At 41.4% G+C, this 23093-nt stretch overlaps 1 protein-coding gene across 6 annotated transcripts in view; it reads left to right on the top strand.

Annotated features, from left to right (window-relative positions):
• The window catches only part of cadm1a (cell adhesion molecule 1a), a 309896-nt gene extending 287073 nt beyond the window's left edge, over positions 1–22823 (top strand). For 2 of the 6 annotated variants that reach the window (XM_069509992.1, XM_069509991.1), the window contains 3 exons: positions 470–502; positions 20464–20592; positions 22438–22823. In XM_069509992.1, the coding sequence (XP_069366093.1) occupies positions 470–502; positions 20464–20592; positions 22438–22556 (281 nt within the window). In that variant the 3' untranslated portion in view covers positions 22557–22823. The remainder of the gene's footprint in view (positions 1–469; positions 503–20463; positions 20593–22437) is intronic. The other 4 variants (XM_069509994.1, XM_069509993.1, XM_069509995.1 and 1 more) reach the window with 3 other exon arrangements.
• Positions 22824–23093: the final 270 nt, after the last annotated feature.

Genomic DNA, 23093 nt, shown 5'->3' with positions numbered 1-23093 from the left:
TCTGTTAAACCGGGACAGCTGCACAATTATTTCCTCCCGATAGTTCGTCTTTGCTGCCAACAGTGGCTACATGATAATAGTTCCATCCATATCTCCTCAAGCAGTAGCCACACTCCCCTCTGAACGCTACGTCCAGTGTGTTCAGTGCAAAGCGTTTGTTTGCGAGTGTGTGAGCGCGCTTGTGTGTGTGTGTGTGTGTGTGTGTGTGTTTGTGTGTGTGTGTGCAAAGCTTTTGTTTATCTCTGCACTGCCTTTGGTTCCCTTTGATTTCCCGTAAGCCTTATGTCTTTTGTCATGTTCTGGTCTTCCAAATGCTTGCTTATGGGTGTCATTTGTTTTCTTCCCCCTGCCCCGCTCCCTCCCTCCCTCCCTCCTTCCCCGCCTCCCCCATTTCTCCTTTATTTGCATGCTGTTCCTCCTGTTCCACACCTCCCTCCACAACTGCCATGTCCTCTCCCTGTGTGCTCAGACACTGCGCCCAGCACTGAACCTGCAGCTCATGGTTGGTATCTCTACTTTCCTCTTCTTTCTTTTTTTTTTTTTCTGTTCTTTAAAGTGTATCCTGTCTCTGCAGCATGCAAACTTTTAACTGTTGCACAGTCGATGTTATTGTTTCAGGCTGCAGGAATGTAAGCTGTGCCCCTGCTATCAGTCATGTATTGATCATAGTCAAATGTCTTTTGATGCCACGCAGCCGCCCGCCAAATAACAGTCAGGCTACATTTAATTTTTTTACATTTTTGCTACGCTAATTGTGCCAAAAAGCTGTTTATTTCACTTAGTGTCACTGCATAGAGGAGCTTAGTATAAACATCTTTTTTCCCCCATAAATTCCTCTTGCAAAGAACTGCTCTTGTGAAATGCTCCAACTAACCAATTACTCTGCTTCCCTGAAGGTGCCACAGAGGAATAAAACCCACTCTGAGGCCAGGACTGATTATATCAACAGCGTGAAATGATTCTGTGTCGAGGCAAAATAGACTCAATTTACTCGTTTTCATTAATATGAATGAAGATGATACGCATCATTTTCTCATTTTGCTTAATTTGCATCCCCCTTTTTTATTATTATCGTGTAATTTGTGCGCATGATAATGATCGTGTCGTCACTAGATGTCTAAAAAAAGGAGTTTTCTGACACCTGACATTAACACTCATTAGGATTTAGCTGCTAAAGAAAGGATAAATATTTCCCTCAGGTGTTGGCAGATCCCAGAAATCTATATTCATATTAGAATAATATGAGATCAACAATCAGAAGACGACCAGAGACATAACTCTTATAATAAAATCCATATTCATGGATGTGAAGATAAGAAAACTTCAACCTTCGCTAACAAGTTCACTGCATCAACTAAGACTCATTTACGCCGACTTTAAATACGCAAAGATATTTGTCCCTTTCAAAATATGTGACAGTTGGTTTCATACGTACTTTCAGAAGACGTGCACAAATACGAAGATAAATATAAGTATATATATATATATATATATATATATATATATAAACCTGGTGGGTTTAGGGGTCAACTGCCTTGAAGTTAACACATCTTACTGAATTCTACATTTCTGAGGATTCACACCTGTCGATGGGAGAAGCGTGATTTTCAAACTAAGACATTTTTTAATTAGGGAAAGTTTTTCTCCGCTCCGTGTGCACTTTATTTTTTAACCATTCACACTCATTGGATGTCGTGTATTTCGATTTTACAGTGAGGTTCTGAGCACGAGTGCATTAGTGAGATACAGAGGGATCCGTACGCCTCCGCGTTTCGTTGACATCTTCCTGCGGTGAAGTAGAAAGTGTTTTACGATGAACCACGTTGGAAAGTTTTGCATCAAGAAAATAGTTCCAAAAAGTTTTTCCGGCGGAGGCTCAATTGTAAAAATGAGCCGATAGAGCGACCGCGCTTCTCCGGTTGTGTGGGAACAGTTTTACATTATGCAGTACATTACTATACTGTGGTCACCTATAAATATCCCTGCTCTGCATTGTGGGTTGGCATCATATGTATATAAATATTTACCATCACATCATCTCACAACATCATATGTTATTTGATCTGATATTTTTGTATATATGCAGGTTTTTTTCAGTACCAGGCCAGAAGGAAAATATCTAATAAGGTTTTAAAGTGCCTTGTTGCATAGGTTAAATATTAAGGAAGGAAATAAAAGTAATCTCATCGTGGTATATAAAGCATTTTCTATGCATGGCGGAATTGATTTAATGAGCATCAGCCTAAGTTGGCTTGTTGAATAGATCTCAGCAGACCCACTGGGATATCAGTGCCTCCTAACGTGGTGTCGACTCGGCTGCAGCATCGTCAGGTTTCCTCCACGTAAGCGATGCTGGCAGCTCACGTTGGCCCCGGACCACAGATGCTTTATTCTTCTTTTTTTTTTGAGATGCGTTTATGAGTTTTTGAATGGTTGCCCCAGATGTTGTGTCTCAGCTCATAATCATTTTTTAAATGTTAGTTATTAACCGCAGTGATGCATCATGAATATTTTATTCATCTTTACTGGAAATTAAAGACTTTGGACAAAAATGCAACAAACCGCAGCAAGAACCGAGATTACAAAGCCAATAATGAGAACTTCAGGTTTAAAATACCTGCAGCTGCGTAAAATACTTTGCATGTAGATTAAAATTACATTGATATACAGATGAACCTGAATTCATCAAACTGCTAAAAATAACTGTAACAAGTTTTTATTTATTTATTTTATTGTGTGATTCTGCATTTGGCAATTTATCCACCGTGGCCTTTTCAAGATTGAATATAATCGGAGGGTTTTCCACAACCATTAAATTTTACTCTGCAGTTATTTCAGCTACATATAAATTCATAATTAATCTTTCAAATCAAGTGTGATTCATGCTTCTGTTAAGTTTTGCGATTTCCTAAACCTGGCATCACTTCTGCATCTTCTAAATTAATAAATGTTGCTCATGGTGATAAACCTTAATTATCGTTCAAACCTGAGAGTGTTTTAGCTCAGTATCAGAAATAGAAACACATCTATTTGCAGTTGGTTGGTTAGTTACAGAAAACACAACAAATGAGTGAGAGAAAAAATGAAGACCTGGTTTTTTGGGGGGGGGGTTTCTCAAACCAACGTGTTAGCAACGCTTAGCATTCACTGCTAACTTGTTACTCGAAAACACCTCTTGAGGAAGCAAACGCTCATTTTCAAGCATCTTCCCCGTCCAGACTGAAACACGGCCCCAGAGTTTTCAAACGTAAATCGCCGCGTTTACAGCGTTTTCTAAAAGTTTCTATTTGAGTTGCAGACGCACGAACGTAGCAGCAGGTGTGTGTACACGTGACACGTCAAGAAAAATGTGTCTGCGACGTTTTTTTTCTAAATTATGAAGGGAAAATGTTTGTTTTTTTAAATGTGACAGAAGAGCGAAGAGAGAACGGTATGAGACTGATATTCACTCACACCCTCCTGTAAAATATTTTAAAAGGGCAAAAAGAAGATGTGCTGAAACCAGATGAATGGATTTGCACGGTGCATTGGTGGAGATGAGGTTCATTATCATTCACGTACTATTTGGTGAATATACATTCGTGGAAGGTTCAGGTGTCGTTTCGAATATTTCATTGTAATTAACATTCATACGTTTACTCCATAATGCTCACACTGATGTGAAATTGGGTTTTCAGGTTTGTAGCAGGTGACAAACCATGAAATCCTTTATCCTAATGCAGATTAAACCTTAAACCCAAGCTCACAACCTGTCGATCACTTTTTCTACATTGGTTTGTTTTTCCTTGGAGGTGAAATCTGCTTTATTTTTTTAAAGATACTGAGACAAAAGAGAAAATGCAGCTTTTTAACGGTGGTTCACGACAATGATCTCACTGTAAAACTGAGAACAGGATGTTATTTACTGTAAAAGTAACCGAGCATTTGAATATACATTTTTATATTTGTGATTCTTCTTCACTTAAAGCCATTTAAAGATAGAGTGGAGGCCAACGTTTCCTGAAACACCGGCGCGCAGTTTCGGACAGAGGCTGCAAAGAGGAGCTGCAGCAATGGACAGAGGAAAGAGATCTTAATATCAGAGCATGAAAACCTTTATGTGTCTCCTTTTATTCACACACAGGAAATTAAAAATCATATATCGGACTCTTCAGAGTTTAATTGTAAAGCACGTAAGGTACAAACTCCTTTTTGAAAGACGTGTTTGCGCCATTTAAATGTTTAAATATCCGCTCACTAGATTCCCTTCAGATTTAAAGCGCTCTGTTTTTAATGCCTCTGTAAGAAAGTTTTGATTTTGAATATTTGATTTTTGAAACTTTTCATACGGATTTCGAAAAAACATCTTTAAAATTGTATTTTGCGTTCACATATGCCGACACATTAATGTCAAACAGGTATAAAACCAGCAGGAGAGTCGTCGCCGTCAATCACACCTACACGTCGTCTCCAGGCGGCGGTTCAGCATAAATAGTAAATACAGACATCGATTGGATAAATACTGAATCACTGCGTGGATTTCAAGTCCAGGTTTAATGAATACTGACACTGACTATAAAACAGAGAGTTACACAACAATGATGAGAGTTAGTTTGATTCAACAAAGTGTGCACAGGCTGTAAACACACATTTATAGTGTTTAATATGTGTTTTCTTCTTCTGTCACATTTACAGAGGTGGGATGTTTAAAAGTGCATTTACTTGTCTCATAGAGCTTTAACAAGTTGTGACATCCTTAAGAATATTTCATTTAAAGTACTTTTCCCTTTCACACAGATATGATATGATAGAAGACCTTTGCACAAGGGAATAGAATACACTCGACAAGTACTTTTAATATTTTAAGTATATTTAAAAGCGATAATGAGAGAAGTTAATTTGCTACTTTTACTTCAGTAAAATTTTGTGTATTTATTTGTCCACTGCTCCTTCCCCCTGTGTGGCCCTGATACCATGGAAACTGCAGCAGCTAATGCTAATAATAATAACAAGTTAATATGATGCATTAACAACAAACACTATGACTGTGACCTGGAGCACCGAGCTGGAGCTGTGGCTCGGGAGGTAGAGCGGGTCGTCCACTCATCACAGGGTCGGCTGCTCAATCAAGCGATTGTTTGTTTGACAGAAAAGAAAATTAGTATAAATGAGGAACATGAATGAAGCCATTAGCAAATCGGGGGAATCAAACAGTTTCTGCACACATGCAGCTGTTCAGTGCCGAGATGTGACTCCTTCACAATGTTATTAAAAAATTATAGTAATCACATCCAAGGATTCCTTTTATTCTATACTTTAAAAGGCAAAAATCAAAAACACAATGTTTTCTGTGGAGTCTGACGCGCGAGCAGCGGCGGACCTACTTCATTTTCTTTATTTCCTCGAGTATTAAAATCTTGCACTTTGCACAAAGACGAAAACAAACCAGCTGCGAACTCACGGAAGAGTCTTCAGGGTGAAATGTTTGGTGGATTATTTTAGAAATTGTGCGAACGTACAATCTAACAGCTGTTTGAAGCACACTCGTTCATTTATTTCTGACGCTTGTGTTTTACCGGCGGCTTCGTCCAAATTAACGTTTTCACTCCAAACAACCGTGAACTTCCTCCTCGGTGTCAACACCATCACTAACCCAGGAGCTGAATCGACTCAGAGAGCTGATTCCATCCACTGCTCCCGTCAACTGTCATTCAACAATTTGATTAATCCCAAAAAAATTGTGACGTCTCTTAAAATGGCTAATTAATGTCTGCATCTCTGTGGCGAGCGTGTGACACCGAGTCGGAGGCTGTTACAGAAGCCTCGGCGCTGACCGCCTGCCTCCCGGTATCCTCTCCAATGCTGTTGCCATAGCGATGCCCCCGCTTGTCGTGACTAAAAGAAAGAGGATGCCGAAAACACGAGTGAGCCGAAAGGTTCTTCCCAAGATCGTCCATTTCCCTCTCAAATGGTCCAGGTACACGGAGAGAAGAGGCCGGAGGGAACAAATTAAAAAAGGCGGCAGAGAAATGAAAAGGCTCTGAGATGAACCGCCAGCGGAGGAAAAAACATTTTGTTTGGGTTTTTATTCCAAAAGATTTCATGATGAAATAAGAGAGTCTTAGAAACACAGACTTAATGATGGATTTTATTATCATGCATGAGGATAAACTTCACTGTACCTCTGGCCCCCGGGAAGCTCTGTAAAGTTATTTTCGCTTGTGAGACTCGCAGAGTTTGAGGCGTTCGTGGGAAACAGCAGCTATAGTTAGCAGCGCATCCTGTAAACGTTCATATGGTAGAAAAAGCTTTTCCACGTTGCAGGAAGGAGAACACAACAGCAAGAGAACAACAGTTAGGACTCCGCACTTATTTATCAAAGCCGGCTTCATCACAGAGAAATTAGCTCTGGGAACAAAATAGACGATTCAGTATTTGCAGCTTCTGTTTAGAAAGAAGAAGAGAATCTACAGTGACACGCAAATTAAACATTTTAGATCAATTCACATCTTTAAAACATTCAAAGCCGGTTTTCTTAAAGCTAAATGAATCTTTTTCTTTATTAATCTTAGAGCTTAGTGTTTGATATTTAGTGTCAGAACGTATATTTAAGGCCTTTTTAAGTTTTTAAGTTCGATAAACTCCGAGCAGACACACAGTGACGTTAATATATATCCTCATGGCTGATGAACCGAACCGAAGTCCAAAACCTTCAATTTCTGTTGTGCATCGATAAAATATGATTAAGAGGAATTTATATCGTAACATACGTAAAAAGTATTTTATCATTTGAATCGTCAAAGTTGAATTCTGATAAACGTCTGTAAGTCCAAACTTCCACAGGAGGCGGTAAACTGGTAATTTAGTGTCTGAGTGGGAGCCACTGTGCCGCCACCACTAAAGAACAGTCGTCTAACCAGAATACTCGGCGGTTCGATCCCTCCCTTGAGTGGTCATCATAGAAAAAGCCGAGTATAAATACAGACCATTCCTGTCCGTGTGGTCCGGCGGCATCGTGAGACGCTGGCGCTCATCGACACCACGCTGCGTAATCAGGACTTTATCTGTTTGTCATCATGAAACCTGCATGAGTTCACTCAGCTCCCCGCCAGTCGCCTCATCCGAAATAAAACAAAAAGACACAAATGTGGTCCGGCGCTCGCAGCCGGCGTTTGCAGGGGGGTGGGCTGTTCGACCAGTGTTTGCTCTTCTCCTCTCGCCTCCATCTTCTCACTCTTAATGAAAGGGCACGTTGGTGGAAGGTGTCAGTTGCTTTAGCTGATGGCGAGCTGCACTGACTAATTTCCCATCTGGAAAGAGAGCACGTCTGGAAAGGACACACCTGCCAACGCGGCTGTCAGCAAGCGTGTGAAAGTACCGGGATAATTGAGCCGCCTCGGAGATCTAGTGGTGGAGAGGAATACGGCCGTTTAATGGCCACTTTGCTCACAGTGGGAATGTGGGGGGTGAGTCACAGGACTTTCCACTTTAATCCAAGGACTGAGCTGTCACATTTGGATGTCATTAAAGAGACAAGGCATTCGTTAAATGTTAAGGACACATTGTGCCAAATTGCCATCAGGCAACTTTGGAAAGTATTTAGTTAATGGAGAAGTTTATCTCCGTCTTTTGTTTTATGTGTGGAAAGAAAAATGAAAGAAGGCATGTTTGTGAAAAATTGGCAAACTTCCTAATGTCGTCCTTTTTAAAAACTGAGGACGGAGCCGTCGCAGGCGTCAAGAGTCGGCGGTGCTCGGGTGATCTTGGGTTTGGGGACAGATGGTGCTGCCAGCTTCACTGGCTGCGTAACATATTAGTAGGTTAAAGGGACACAGCTTCATGTTCCCGACACATGCAACACGAGTTTGATGATCATGTGCAAACAAACGCATTTGTCTTTAACAACGAGAGGATTCTGGCCTCAGCTTCACCTCAGCATGCTGAACCTCCTCTACTTATTTACTTTTATTTTAAACATTAAAATTTCATAACTCTGTCATATATATATATATATATATATATATATATATATATATATATAGTTTATAAAGTTGAATATTCTCTGATATGGTTTTAAAATAAAATAAGAAATCATGTCTGTTAACTTGGGTAACTACAATTCCACTCAGTAAAGCTTTTCATATCTTCTGCGAGGCCCGACAGTCCTTTTAAATCAAATCACTGAATTTCACACACAGGAAATCAGTCGTCTAAATAAACTAGAGGGGTTGTTTTTTTTTTTTCCCATTTAAATTTCATCAGGTCATTTTGATCTCCCACAAAATTTTGTGAAATCCATCTTTGCTGATGCCTTGTTAAGTAGTTGTTACGTAATCCTCCTGGTAAACAAATAAATATGCAAACCGTGAAGGTGATAACAACAAACGTGGCAGTTTATAGGATTTCTATAGCCGCACAATGTTAATCGGAACAACATATGGCTTGAAAAGCTTCTAGTGATAAACCTGTGAATAGAGTAAAAACATCTCAGTCAGGGGTTTGAAAGCGTTAAAGATTTTTTTTGGTCAATACATTTTGCCTCGGTTCCACAGAAGCAGGATTTCCTGGGTCCCAGCTGGTCAACAAATACGTGAAATATCTGAAAGGTGTTTTATTTTTTTTTGAAAGGGAAAGTTACAGAATGTGATGAATTCTCTCAGGAGGGCACAGGAGTCAACGGGGTGGCTCGGCTGAGTCACCGCAGAAACGCAACAAAGTGGAGATTCCGGCGTGTGTGTTCCACATTCGCTTTCCGCTCACTCCTGATTTTGAGTGAGTGCAGAGCAGTTTCTCGGCCTTTTAGAAAAAGAAAAGATGGATTTTTGCAGCTCAGAAAAGTGCTTTGATTCAGTGAGTCCATTACAGAGAATCTCAGAATCAGGGCCGTGATGGAACCTCTTCAGCTTGTGTGCATTTGATGTGCATGCACAGGTGGACGTGTTCGTGTCTGAGGCTGGAACTCCGCTGCTTGAACCCACCTTCATGGGGTTCGTCTTCAAACGAGGCACATGTGCTGCACTCATTTGTTTCAGACTCTTCGATGAGTGCGACAGGTGACAAACAGAAAAACTAAAGTCCCTCTCCTCTGGTAACTCACCACCTGCTGAAAGTAAAGTGAACCTCCGACGGTCCAACCGGCTCTTCACATGATGAAACACACATGCAAGCGATGACACATCACGCAGGTGTAATCAGGTTTTTTTTTTTTTTTTTTGCCTGTGACATAGATCTGATGCTGTTAATCAGTCTGAACAACAGTTTAAAAATTGGAGTGTGCCAACGAGGGGCACATCTCTTATGTAAATTGTTCTGGTGGAGAGTGATACTTGTGGAGGGGAGAATTGTGAAGCAGCTCTACTTTCAGTTGACTCATCGTGCAATTAATACAGTCGCATGGAGCAGATGTCGATACCGGGCCCGGCGCTTTGTGTTCTTCGTCCATTATAAATCCTGTGCAACAAGCTTCTTATCCTACATTTGTTTCTTGTGCATCGCTCGTGCGAACGTACATGAATCCACGTGTTTCCTCTGAATCGTACATCGGTCATATTGCTGTGTTGCTCCGTGTCTCTTTTTCTTTGCTTCTAAACTGTTTGCGTTCAGCGACCAGATGCACAAACCAAAGAGACGACATCACATTAATAACAAACTGTCAGTCTTCCCCATCTGTCGGGCTGCCACCTGCTGGAATGACAACACCTGCACCACCGGAGCAGCCGCGCTCCCACTGCCGTCACATTAACTCTGGCGAGCCCTTTTTTTAAATCGCCTGCCAGAACAATTAAGCACATTACCTGTAGTCATTACATATAAAATAACAGTCAACTCAAGTATAACTGCTGATAAAAATCCCATTGGAGGACTATTCACCGAATGTTGCGTGACCTCAGTGAGTTCATCACCCTCCCAGTTATTTTAATAACGACCCTCAGAGATGATCTCATCTCAATTCTTTTTGTTGTTTTGTTTTTCGTGAAAGCTCATTTTCTTTCTCCCGTTCTTTTTTGTTTTATTCTGTTTATTTAAAAAGTTTACGGTCACTCCCTGTGTTGCTGTCAGTGTCTGTGGCTCGAAGAACTCAATCTACGGCTGCACAACCTCGACAATCTTCTAACTCACAACAGTGTAACCTGGGTAAAAAAAATCTATGTGATGCAGATTCAAATACACGTTCACATGCACTTTAAAAGCTGGAATGATTTCTCTAATGTCTTAGTTGATATTTGAACCACACAGGAAGCCAGAGCATGTTCCCTGCTTTTCAATGCTCATATTCTAATTCGCTTTTAGGCTCACTGTTGCCATGACAGCGACCAAGTCTTGCCACTTCCATCTGAGAGAGAGTTTGTGCTTTTACCTCGGCCGGGTCCGTGTTTGGCATCGAGGCCGACAGGACAGGGGAAGAGAAAATTAGTGTCTGACCAGAATTTGCGGAGAAACATTTATTCGTTCATGTGGGTTATGGGCTACATCCCAAAATGAACACTGAGAGGAAATTGAATTGATTATCAATAATTGGTATGTTGCTCCTTCGCCCCTCTAATTTGCGTCCGCAGCTCCAGCTTCCTCTGCAGATTCTCTCGGGGCCTCGGACACTTTCTTGTGCCACGTTGACAAAGAAATTCAGAGCAGATCTTTTTTTTTTTTCCCCCGATTTGATTCAGGGAAGATACGACCAGGGATTTGTCATTGCGAGGACATTTCTCCCACAAAAACCTTTCAGTGTTTTTGTGTAAATGAGACAAATCCAGTCCTAGATATCATCCATTGTCACTGGCTTTAGTCACTTTTAGCAGCACTGACAACTTCTGGCTATAATATGAGCTTGAATGTGGAATACAGCAGATTTTCTCTCCCCATTTTTCCCCGACACCATCCATGCATGTAAGCTGGTCTGAATTTCCTTTGAGGTAAGGCTTGGATTAGAGGCCGGCGCCATGCACTCAGCTCCGCTAAAGGATTTCATTATCACTGCAGGTTTTTTTGTCAGCATTGCTACACCTGACAGAGATTGTGCCACAACGCTGCTTCTCAAAGACGGCCGGAATGGCACGACAAAGCAGGCGCACGGGGATAACAAGTGAAATATTCTGCTCCGGCTCCATCTTTTACATAATGGCAGGATTCCGTTTTATCTCTCGACTCTGTCCCGTTTATGGTCGGTTAGCAGCCGCCGGGTCTGTGCAACAAAGGTCAAACGTCACAGAGTCCTTTGAGGAACTTCTGCTGGTTCAGTAGAAGATTCTGCCGACACTGATTCAAGCACATTTCGAAGCGCAGAACGTCTTTGAGCTTTATTCGAGGAGCTGTGATTAAACAGTTATGTGATCCTTCCTTGGAGACTTCCTGACATTGTTTACATACTTCATCTTTCTCTCTGGTGACAGCCTGTCTTTATGTACAGTAGCTTGCAGTCTTATTTAGCGCTAAGTGGGTAGTCAGTGCTGCGCTGAGAGAGTGGCACGGGGAAAATCATCTGCACATCTTCGCAAAAGAACATCGTCGGAGCTCAGTCTGTGGACGTTCAATGGAAATCATTGGTCGTGGCTCCTCCATTTTGGACTCTCCGTTTCCTCAAAGGTCGGCCTTGTCAAGATGATTTGCAGATGGTCAGTTGAAGATATTTGCATGTTAAAGTTCACGAAAGTTCACAGAATTCTACGAGACATAACTTTGCCCTTTGGTTTGAATATTTCATCCGTCCGGCCTCGGTGAAGCCGCACAACATGAGCCACAGTGTGATGCATGTCGAAATGTTTGATGAATTGTCGTGAAATTAGGTGAGAGCCTTTAAGGTCCCCACCAGGAGGAGCTGTCGTAACTTGAAGAGGTGATCCCGAGACCTTTCAATTAGCGTCAATGACAGGAAGAGAGTAGGCGGGTTTATTGCAGGCCCGTGGCTAAAACGTGGCCGACCAGGACTAGGTCGTTTTTGGGGATTTTGGTAACATACTTTTGTTCCCTTTTAATTAATGGTTAACCGAGTACAGTGTCTGCGTCCATGGGGTTTCCATTTATCTCCTCTGAGTTTTTTGTCTCTTGAAAGGCTCCCACAGCCGTTTCTCAGGATTTTCTCGCCCTGTCGCAAAAACCACGAAGAAGATTGAAGCTGCGAATAGTCACAACCATCCCTAATCTTGTTGATTTATGGAAACGGGTAGTTTCAGTGAGGTAAGCTACAGTCAGAAAGGTTTGTGTAAACAGCTCATCTCTTGAGGACGACCTTGACCGGAGAATGTGCCGTCGTCTGTTTACCGCACGTATGTAAATGTGGCCATTGTCTCGGGCTTCTTGTGCAGGATTAGCCGCTCATTTCTTTGGCTCGGCTCCGTCACCGAGGGCTGCGTCTGCTGTGTACACAGATCCACTCACAGCCCCTGATGTCATTTCACTGATACTATTCTGTGTCACAACACCAGGCTGCTGCACAGCCTCTCCTGCTGTTATTAGCAATATGCAGAGAGCCGAGGAGACACAGGACTTGATTTAAGGTCCATTTCTATCAAAGCCTGACATTTCTGTGACTTTGACCTTGATGAGATTTTTCACTTTGGAGCACTTAAAACTGTTTTATGAATTTTTTACCTTTTGACAATAAGTAATGTCCCGATGCTTTATTAAGAAAACATCACTAATTATGACTCTTGTTTTGACTGTATCTGTGTTTTACATTTTTTTAATACAAGATCACCCTCAGATATCTGATGTCACACGATAAAAAATAAAAAAATCAGCCAACATGAGAACACAGGCTTGCAAACCAGGCGTCTCGCCAGCTCTCACATCCACAAACATAAATCAACGGGAGTTTTTCAGATGCTGCTGAATTGGCCGAGGCTGGAGGCGGCTCAGTGGCATGGGAGGAGAGGGTGTGTGGGAAGGTGTGTGCTCATAATCAGGCATGAAAGAAGAAAGGGCCGTGTGGTGGATGGAGAGAAGCTCCACTGGGCTGCACCTTTTTTATTTTTTCTAACACTGTCCCCATTACCAGGACTGATGTGCATCTCTACAACAAGCCGCAAAGTCATTTGGCCTTGGGAGCCATAGAGAGTCCTCAGTGTGTGAGGAGAAGTCACTCCTGAGACCACTAAAAGCCATTATTAGAAGGTGTTTATCGAGCCTTCCCGTGGCCTAGATACAGCTTAATATCCTGAGAACAGTTATAGCCCATAATTATATTACATTTTGGATGAAGACGGGCCTCGATTAGATAAATGATGAATAGCTCCATCAGAACAAAAGCAGGCACGAGGTTTCTTAGGAGATGACACCCCACTGGCTTAGTTTTGCAAGGAGTCGGAACATTTGCTTTTTTTCCTTCGCGTTGTAGTGTTATAAAGTTTGACTTCAAAAATAGGATTCAATACATATAGAAAGGTTTATATCACACGAGGGACGGCAGAGGAGAGGAAGAGCGCACCTATACCGGGTGTAAATTAGATTCATGATATTCAATCTTGTGTGTGTGTGTGTGTTTCAGATGGGTTTGAGATTTCTATTTTAGAAGCTATATACAGATATATACAGATGTAGCTTCAGTGAATGAGACTGAAAAGTGAAAATAGTAATAATGAAATGAAGTTTTTCTGCCCTTCACTGCTTTGTCTACTTTGATGACTGTTGTGTTGTAGCTTGACTCTAACTTCTGGTTTCTCGGCAACGTGTTACTTGGTTTTAACGACCCACAGCTTAGACACTTCAGCAATGTTGCCTCCTGTTGACTCGGTATAATTTTTGTTGACTGTTTATTCGCTTTTGCAGAGTGCACTGAAGTGTTCAGCGGAGCCTTGTTGGTTATTAAGCTCCCGTTGGTAATGATCCTGAGAGAGTTGGCTAGTTGTTTGGTTGATTAATTCCAACTTATTCTAATTCATTGACGCCACAAACAAAAACACGGTTCACACAATTTGACCAGTTTCGATGAAGCCACTGTTTTAAATGAGGTTACATCAGCCAAACCTGCAGCTGAAGATCATTCCACACAAAGAAGAGAGCCATGCAACAACACATCCTGACTATTGCACTGTAAATAATGATGGACGACGTGTCTCCACTTCCTCCCACTGTAAACAAATGAAGCAGATATGTCTGAGCTGTGGGCGCTGCCATCTTGCATTAATTAGAGCTGTTTATTTATAGAATCAAATAACTTAAACAAAACCTTCAGGATCATCATGTTACCTGAGATCAGTCAGGGAAATATGATGCCTGTTCCAGTATTTCCTGAGGTTAAGCTCAAGTAAGGCTGGATATCCTGAAGATGAAATAGTCGGAGCACTTACTGGGGCAATGCTTTGGTTTGTGGGTAGCACCGCTGCATCGAGAGGGTCCCAGGCTCACAGCACACTGGCAGAGTTTACATGTTGTGTGTTTGTGTCTTCCTCCGGTGCTCTCCCACAGGCCGGGTGAACCGGAGGCCAGCGCACATTAAAGTGAACAATAGCGAGAATGTGTTTTTGTCTCGGTGTGTCTGCTTCAACCACCGGGAGATGAACTCTGACGATGTTCTGCAGCTCAGAGTTCAAGACATCTGACATCGGATCACAATTTTTATTTGTTTCGTTGAAATCACTTACGATAAAATATGCACGTATCTAGGTCAGTTTTCATCTTGTTGCCTCGTTCTTCTCCCCTCACATAACTCATTCAGGACAGTATCACACTCTATAACCCAGAGTCTGCTCATAACTTTATTTTTTAATATTACTTTTTAATTCTGTATGTTCATATCTTCTCACATATTCAGTGGATCTGGTAAAGGTTGATTAAGAGTGATCTTGCCCGTGGCGGCCCGGAGTCAAACATTTATCTTAATAGGCCAGACGATTAATTTTACCCATAAAGCAACATAAAATGACCTTGATGTAATCAGGGCTCTCAGAAAAGGGGTGGATTATGATGAAATTGCATTATGGGAAATGTAGGCTACATGGGTTTTTTTTAGGCTTCATCCTCACTCGGGACTCTAAGTAGAATTATATCTCCGCTTGATAAATCTTGTTTTTGGCTTTACTTTAACAGGCATCACCACATTTTACAATCAGTATCTGATGGAGTGAAGTCAGATCTGTCAAACTCCTGCAACCTTGTTCGTAATATTTTCATTTTTAACATTTATTGACCCTCGGCTCGTTTTTCTTTCAGCGTTCTGAAGTGAAAAAAAAACCTCAATAACTCTCGAGCCGCTCTGTATGTAAGCAGCGTAGTTCGCTACCCGAGAGGCAAAAGATATAACTGACATTTTCAAATAGGTTCAATGAATAGGTTCATTGGGACTTTAATTACATTCGCTCTTTAACCGAGAGTGTTGTGGGCAATGGAAGTGGATCTTGACAAGCCAGTGTGCTCTTATGACACCCCACCGACATAGTGCCGCTGTGATTGCACCTCTATCTGCAGGCGGCACGGGCGCACCAGTGAAATCACTAATGCTTAATTAGCAGATTAGAAGATCCAATTAGGAGATCTCCTCTGTCTCAAATCAAGCCTTTGTCAACATGTCTTATGAAAATGAGATACTCCACATTCAAACTTAACATGGGTGTTTCTCCTCCTGTCAGAATGACCACTCACTTGATTGACTCCTGCAGTATTTGTTGAGCCCTGTGGACACCTTGCTCCGAACACATTTGCATATATTTGAGGCACATTTCCAAGAGAGGCTGAGCAACAGTGTGTGTTAGTGTTGAGATAAATCCAGAGACCCTTGATGTGACATGAAAACATTTCGTGCTGCAACTATTTGGTCATAGTTTACATCTTTGTGCCTTTTTGAAAAACAAACCATGCCTTAAACTAAAAACAGAGCAAACAACAGAAGTAAAACTAATGGCATTGAAAGAGAAATTAAAATAAGGGGTTGTTCATGATCATTGTATGTATTTGATTTGCAGAGGGCTCTATAGAATATATACTTATCCATATATCCACATACTATTGTTTGTGATTTATTCTATCTTTGCACCTTTTCAGTACATTAACAATCTCATTCTAACCATTTAAAATCTGATGGCTAATGTGTTGCACGTCGGCAAAGCTTCAAACGACATCATCTTCTCATTGGCGTCATGTTTCTGGCAACAGATAAGATATAAGATATATTAGAGTTCATAGTTCTGTGGCTGCTCCACTTGATTCACCTGCCAGTTGTTAAATTTGCCTGTTTGCTGAAAACAGCTGCTCGTCTGTGTTAATGAGAGAAAAACGCTCAATGACCCTAAAACAAAAACAATGAGCAAAGAAAACAAACAACCCAGAGCTGCAGGACGTCGTGCTGCGTGTCACTATTTGACAATACAAGCAACCAGATAATGGAAAGTTTTCAGAACTAACAAAAGTTTTTTTTGGGTTGTTGAGCCACGGTCATTAAATTAATGGCCATCTGGCTCTTTCGCATAATTTCATAAGTGGCTCCAGGCATATTGGAATTTGGACTTTTCATTTTGAAGCCCTTTTTTTTCCGCAGCCTGTTCAAGGAGGGAGCTTTGTCCCCCTTCAGTCTTCTCTGTGGAGGGTTTTGTTGTTTATTTAATGCAGTTGTCACCGCAGAGCCATCGATCGACGAACGTGTGAAAGACAGAGCGTCCAACACTGACGTAGCAGAGGAGCGGCTTCTTCAGTTCTTTAGTTTAAACAAGGCAAAAGCGGCGTAACGAGGGTTTTTTTTTTCTCCGTGGCAGTGTAACAGGATCTCCGTATGAAAGGTGCTACTTACTTTAAATTTGTTTTCCCCTCTTGATTTGTAATTAAGAGCTGCAGTTAAAGGAAACAGTTTGATGTGGATCTTATTGGAGCTTTTCATTCCACAACAGAAGTGACTTTTAAGGGAAAGGCAATAACAGAAATTGCCTTGAATGTGCCCCCCCCCCCTCCCCCGCCTCCCCCCTTTGATTGCTGGAACAATCACCCATGCAATTTGAGCTTTGACTCCCCATGTGAGATAATAAGACAAATGTACTGAATTTCACTTGGTGACAGTAATTGCTCTAAAGTGATACTGGCTGATATGACATGCAAATTGCTCTCGGCGGTATCATTGGGACTGAGTGCTTTCAGGAACTGACAGCACACTCAGACACTTCTTCGGGCTCACAAACAGGACTCATTAAATATGAAACCCAGACCAACTTTTTATTTAAATTTTTGCGGTTTGGTTAAGATGGAAATTGTTTGCTTAGTCACTCCACCATGAAGTCTTGTGTTGCCGCTGAGAAGTTTTGAATTGCATTTTTGAATCAAAGAGTTTTTTGTTTTTTTTTTAAAAGAGGATTTTGTCGTAATCAAACGCGGATGAGAAACGGGCGACGTGGGGAAAAGCTTGGTCGCCGATGTAATGACAAAACACACCAGCACAGCGAAATCCATGAAAAGTCACACAGCAGAATCCTCCTGTGAGAAATATGAATATGAATTATTATTGTTGTGTTCGTCGCTGGAGCACATTAGGTGCTGTTAGGATTTCATGAGACGCTCCTCTCGTAGTTTTCTGTCAAGTTTGGAAAAACAAACAGTTTCTCTTCAACCTGTCATGCTGAACTTTCACTGATTATTAATACATAAACTTAACTGGCTTCAAACTAAGTGCTGCAGAATGAAATAATAAAATGCACATCAACATTTTAACACATTAACAATGGATCTGTCAGCTCTAATAAAGAGGAAGACGGCAGGATTCATTAACACCCACATGCTGAGATCTCAGCTTTTAACTTACTGAGTGCAAAGTTTTTTTTTTTTATCAGTGATAGAAAAGGTATAAAAATAAGAACCAGGTTGTATTAAATCTTTCCACAGGCTATTTCTGCACCTTCGATGTAATTAATCATTTGGTGCGACAGTCATCACCAGCCACCAGGTAGCCATGAAATATTCATATTCATTATCACTCATTATAGAAATTGTTTTGGAGCTTGGGTTGTTTTTTTTCTAAAATTGTGGTACTTAAGGATTTCAAAAAGAAAAACCTAATTTATTTCAAATTCTATAGCAGAGGTCCCAAACTTTCCAGAAATACAAATATGTCCGACTGGATTCTGGTGAAATTAAAACAAAATGATGCATGATGTAGAATAGTGAGAGATTTCCTTGCAGTTAGCTGTGGATATTTCATGCTTTTCAAAATAAGACGAGGTTTTCGGTGACACCTGAACTCTCTCTCTAGCACCACCAACAGGTCAGACTGTTGTACGGTCGAGAATCCAGAAGCCGGAGCTCATTATGATACGCAGCAGCACATAATGGAAAGTCCGGTGTATTGTGGAGACTTGGATGTTCTCATCTCCCGTCGCTCTCGGATGAATTTGAACCGGGGAAATTTAAGCCACCCTGACCGCACCACTCACACACGCCGCCCCGCCTCCCCCCCCCAAAGCCAAAGTCCACATTAACATCGTAATAGGAAAGTGTGTTAAAGCACAGCTTTAGCAGCCTGACAAGAGCGAATTGGATGTCAGAAGGATTCCTGCTCAGTTTAATTGAATCTGCCCAGCACTAAAAAAGAAAATCTGAAGTCAAAATAACCTATTAGATCTTTCGGGGTAATGTTTTGTTGAGTTTGACAGGTAGCCCCCCCCCCCCCCCACCTCCTCTCCTTTATTCTCCTTCTCTCCAGGAATGCAGAGGTGGGCGGCAGGTGATGTTTTCCAAGGTGTTCCTCTCTCTGTTTGTGTTTTGGTTTTTTTTTGTGTTAATAAATTCCGACTCGTTTCCCGGAGCTCACTCAGCAGATCTGTGTGAGTGTGGCGAAGCATGTGGGGGAGGGGGTTTTAGTGAGATACTCCAGGTAATAGATGGTCGGGGGCTGAAGGTCGGTTCCACTTCCACTTATTCCTGAGAATGGTTGTTGTTTAGTTTCCTCGCTGCTGTAGTTTTATGGCATTTTCTGTAAAATAAGTCTTTAGAACAGTCATTATGTTGAAAGTGAAGGATTTGGTGTTATCGTATTTGAATAAGCTATAAAAGCACAGACATGCAGCTGTGATGGAAACAGTATGTGAGTTAAATTTAGGTCACATCTCATGACTCATCCCTCCACCACCTCTCGTTGCTCCTCAATAGGTGAATACACTCGTCTTCTAGACCAAGAAGAACCAGTCACGTCTACAAATGAATATTAACTTTGGTTGTCATGGATCCCTTCACCTGATCAATACCTTTCACACAGCATTACAGCATTACATTATAGGTTTTCTGCACACGTGTGTTGGAAGTTAAATACATTATCAACCATTTGCATCCTCTTTGTGAGCGTTTTCCCGTGTGCATGGTTGCATTAAAGCTTTTTCTTCTTCTAAACACTGAACCTAAAGATAAAGAAAAATGTATTTAATTGTTATATTATAATACTGATGTCTCCCGTGGCACCGGGGGTATGGTAATTCTTCTACTGCTCAGATTAATCACTTCCTGATCGCGGCCCAAACTCTTATTGTTGTGGGAGTGATTATTAAAATGTTGGCCAGATGAAAAGGAGCCCAACTGGTCCCAGGAGAGGAGGCTCGTTATATCTTCTTAGTTGGAAACAAACAAAAAACCCAAAGGAAGAAAATAAAATATCTTTTATATTTTTTATCTGGGGGAATCGGAGAGTGAACACACACTTAAACGCTAATTAGCACCATATTGCATATATAAGTGTTTCAGATAAGATGCATCTGGGTCATTATGCGGATCAGCACCAGAGTTAACCTGCTCATAGGTATCAACACTTCATAAAGCACAAACATCTCACAAAGTTGTGAAAGTTGTGCCCTGGCCTCTACCTCACCCTTTTACCAGGTGTTAAGAAAATTGACTCGGTAGTTTTTGTGTATTTCTTCTAACAAAGGACAAGAGCTCAACATTGAATCACAACAACAAGCTTTTAAAGATATGAAACCTCAAACATTAGAAGTGAACTTTATAATCATGTTGATATTACGATGGGATCCATCCGAACAAAGGCCAGCTTGCTTTTTATTAACAGTCTTGTTGAAGTATCTATACGCTTCTCATAAGTGAAGAACTTAAATCACAATGAGAAGTAAATGAATTGCTTTCTGTACATGTACTGGTAATTGCTCATGTATTTATTGTTAGGTTGTGGCTGAAGAACTAATTACTCCTCAGGGATATTAAAGAAACCTTGAACGTGTACACTCTAACTTTGTCATTGAATAATACTCCATGTATTAGTGACAATTTGTATTCAAACATGTTTATTTATTCCATGAAGCAACATTCAGGACACCAGACTAAGCAGCTCCAGATTTATTTTGGCTGCACGTTCTAGTATATGGGTTTGGCCCCCGGCAACAAGGAAGTCAACCATATGGTCAAAAATCTATGTAATCATCTCTGCTCCTGGTTTATTCTGCAGCTCCTCAGCTTCTCTATTCAAGGTCCTTACATTAAGTATAATTTACATCACATCTCACTGACAGGCAGTTAGAGAGGCGGTCAGTGTTGCCTGTGCACACTCAGGGTTGTTTTTGTCTCTGTTTGCAGATTCTCGAGCCGGCGAGGGAGCGCCCAGAACGGTGGACCACGCAGTGATCGGAGGAGTGGTGGCCGTGGTCGTCTTTGCGATGCTGTGTCTACTCATCGTACTGGGGCGTTACTTTGCAAGACACAAAGGTATCAGACCTGGACATAAACTTAAACAAGCACTGCTGAGGAAACTACATGTGAACTGACGATGCATATTAATGGTTGTTAGTTCGATTTACAATAGAAGGTTTTTGGGATTAGGTTTTTCATATATATATATATAAATGTTGAGGACTAACATGTGTGTAAAACTCTGCAAAACTAAACACAAATACTTCAGATAAATTCCTTGAAAGTAACATTTTACTGTGGGTATTTAAAAAAAGGTACATTTTATTTTTAATTATTAATATTTAAAGATAAACCGGTCGTAAAGTTTATCAGGTTTATAAAATGTCTTTTTACATCCTTGGATGGAAGCTTGTTGAAATAATGGAAAGATGGCTATTAAGGCTATGGGTTACTGATCGTGAGTAAAATTACATTTTTCATGGTGCCATGCTGCACAGTATAACGCATCTCGTATGCTGCCCTCATAACGCAGAAATAATTACAATCTATAATGAATTTCACACTGTGATATTTCTTATGCACGAGGAAATGAAATTGGATACATCAACCGTTTTAGAGGGGAAATAGTGTAAATGAGGCAAAGTAAATGTGTGGAAGAGACGTTTTATTTTATGATGATGCTGCACTCAGCTTTCCCTCTCATGGTTTTCCAATCAGTGGACACTTTTGTGGATCTGATGAAAAACATTGTGTTAAAGTGCAGTAAGGTTCAGGACAGTTGACCCACACTGTTCATTATGTGTAATCAACCTCAGCTTCTCATTCTCTGTGTCAACAACTGCTCGGACCCGGTGATAAAAGTTTGGCTGCTGCGCCGTCGTCAAATTCATGACCTGGATTTGACTCGTTTTATCCCCTCCAGCGGCGTGAAGACGTCTGGGTCTGCAAATGATCCAGTTCTCAGTTTGTTGCTTGGGTGAAAACACAAGATTTCCCAAGACCTTGTGATTCACAGTGTAGCTGGACAACAACCAGTAGTGATGGCGGAGACTTTAACAAACATCAGCGGGATGAGAACAACTTAAAATAACAGAAAACCAACTGTTCGATGTGAATTTGGACATTTTAGTTTGATCCATGTCCCATCAGCGGACATGGAGGAGGTGGTTTAAGAACCATACTGCAGCCAGCCACCAGGGGGTGATCAAGATGTTTTGGCTTCATCTTTGTCAGCCAATAAGAAACCATCATTCCCACATATTTCTCTTAGATTATGTTTGTTTCAGACTAAAAAACATATAATATATTTATATATATAATATAATATATATATATCACATACAATTGTGAGATGAGTTTTCAAACTGTATCAGTAAAAGTCAGACACAAGAAGACTTCACTCTTAATTTACCTTTCTCATTTCCACCGAACACAATTTTTCTGTGGAGTCGTGCAGAATTCGTGCGTTTCTTTCTTCCACATGTGGAAGTGCCCTTCACCATTCGTTCTGGAATATTGCCTTGCCTTCGTTATCAAACTCCACTGTGATAGGATATGAATAAATCCTCTAAATTAGGTTTGAAGTGGCTTTCTAGTTCCCTTTTTCTGCTGAACTTGACAAGGTTAATTTGAAGGTGTGATCCACGCTCTTCCCCACACTCGAGATTATTTCAAAACCCTGATTTTCATGTGCCAGTCTCGAATGAAAAACTGGGGGGAAATGATGTATAATCAGAATATTAGAGCTCGCCGGTGTTTTGGTTTGTGTAAATGACCACATGGAGAGATTTTTGCATAATTAGGTGCTGTGGGATGTAGCAGCACATTTTAATCTTTTGTGTCATCTGGGCGTCAGGCTGTAATGGAATCCGTGACACTGTCCTTCATCCTCCTCCTCCTCCTCCTCCTCCTCCTCCTCAGGTACCTACTTCACACACGAAGCCAAAGGAGCAGACGACGCAGCGGACGCAGACACAGCCATCATCAACGCAGAGGGTGGCCACACCAACTCGGACGAAAAGAAGGAGTACTACATCTAATCAAAAACAGGACCCCCTCACTCTAGTGTCCTCTTTGGGACACCGAGCTGGTTTTGGGGCCGGGGGCGGTGACGGGGGAGGGATTGGAGGAGGTTCAGGATCACTTCTAGTGAGAGTCGGGGGGTCAGCGAGTAGACGAGGAATGGGTTTTTAAAGAAAGGCCTGGTTTTAAGCCGTTGTTTAGTCTAGTCTGCAGATGTAGATGGAATGTTTTGTGTGTTTAAAAAAAGTTACAAAAATCAAAAAAGGAGAAAAAAACGTTGCGGGGGGGGGGGGGGGTGGGGGGGTGTTTGGATTTTCGGTAAACGGAGAAAAAAGGGGGGAGGGGTTGTTGGGGAGGGAGGGAGGGAGGGTCGCGCCAGATGTTGCCAGAAATCACTGTAGAGAGCTTCACCATTCGACACCTCCCTGACTGCTGGTACGAATTTTATTTAGTTCAACCATTTGCAGAAAATTCTGTGCCTTGTTCTGACTTTTATTTTTTTTCGGTTTCTTTGTTTTTATCCGCACTTCGGGTTTGTGTTGATCCTCATTTGC

The sequence above is a fragment of the Paralichthys olivaceus genome, chromosome 15 (assembly GCF_024713975.1).
Source record: "Paralichthys olivaceus isolate ysfri-2021 chromosome 15, ASM2471397v2, whole genome shotgun sequence".
NCBI classification, from domain to species: Eukaryota; Metazoa; Chordata; class Actinopteri; order Pleuronectiformes; family Paralichthyidae; genus Paralichthys; species Paralichthys olivaceus.
Note: the sequence above shows the minus strand (reverse complement) of the source record. Positions and strands in the feature narration are given on the sequence as shown.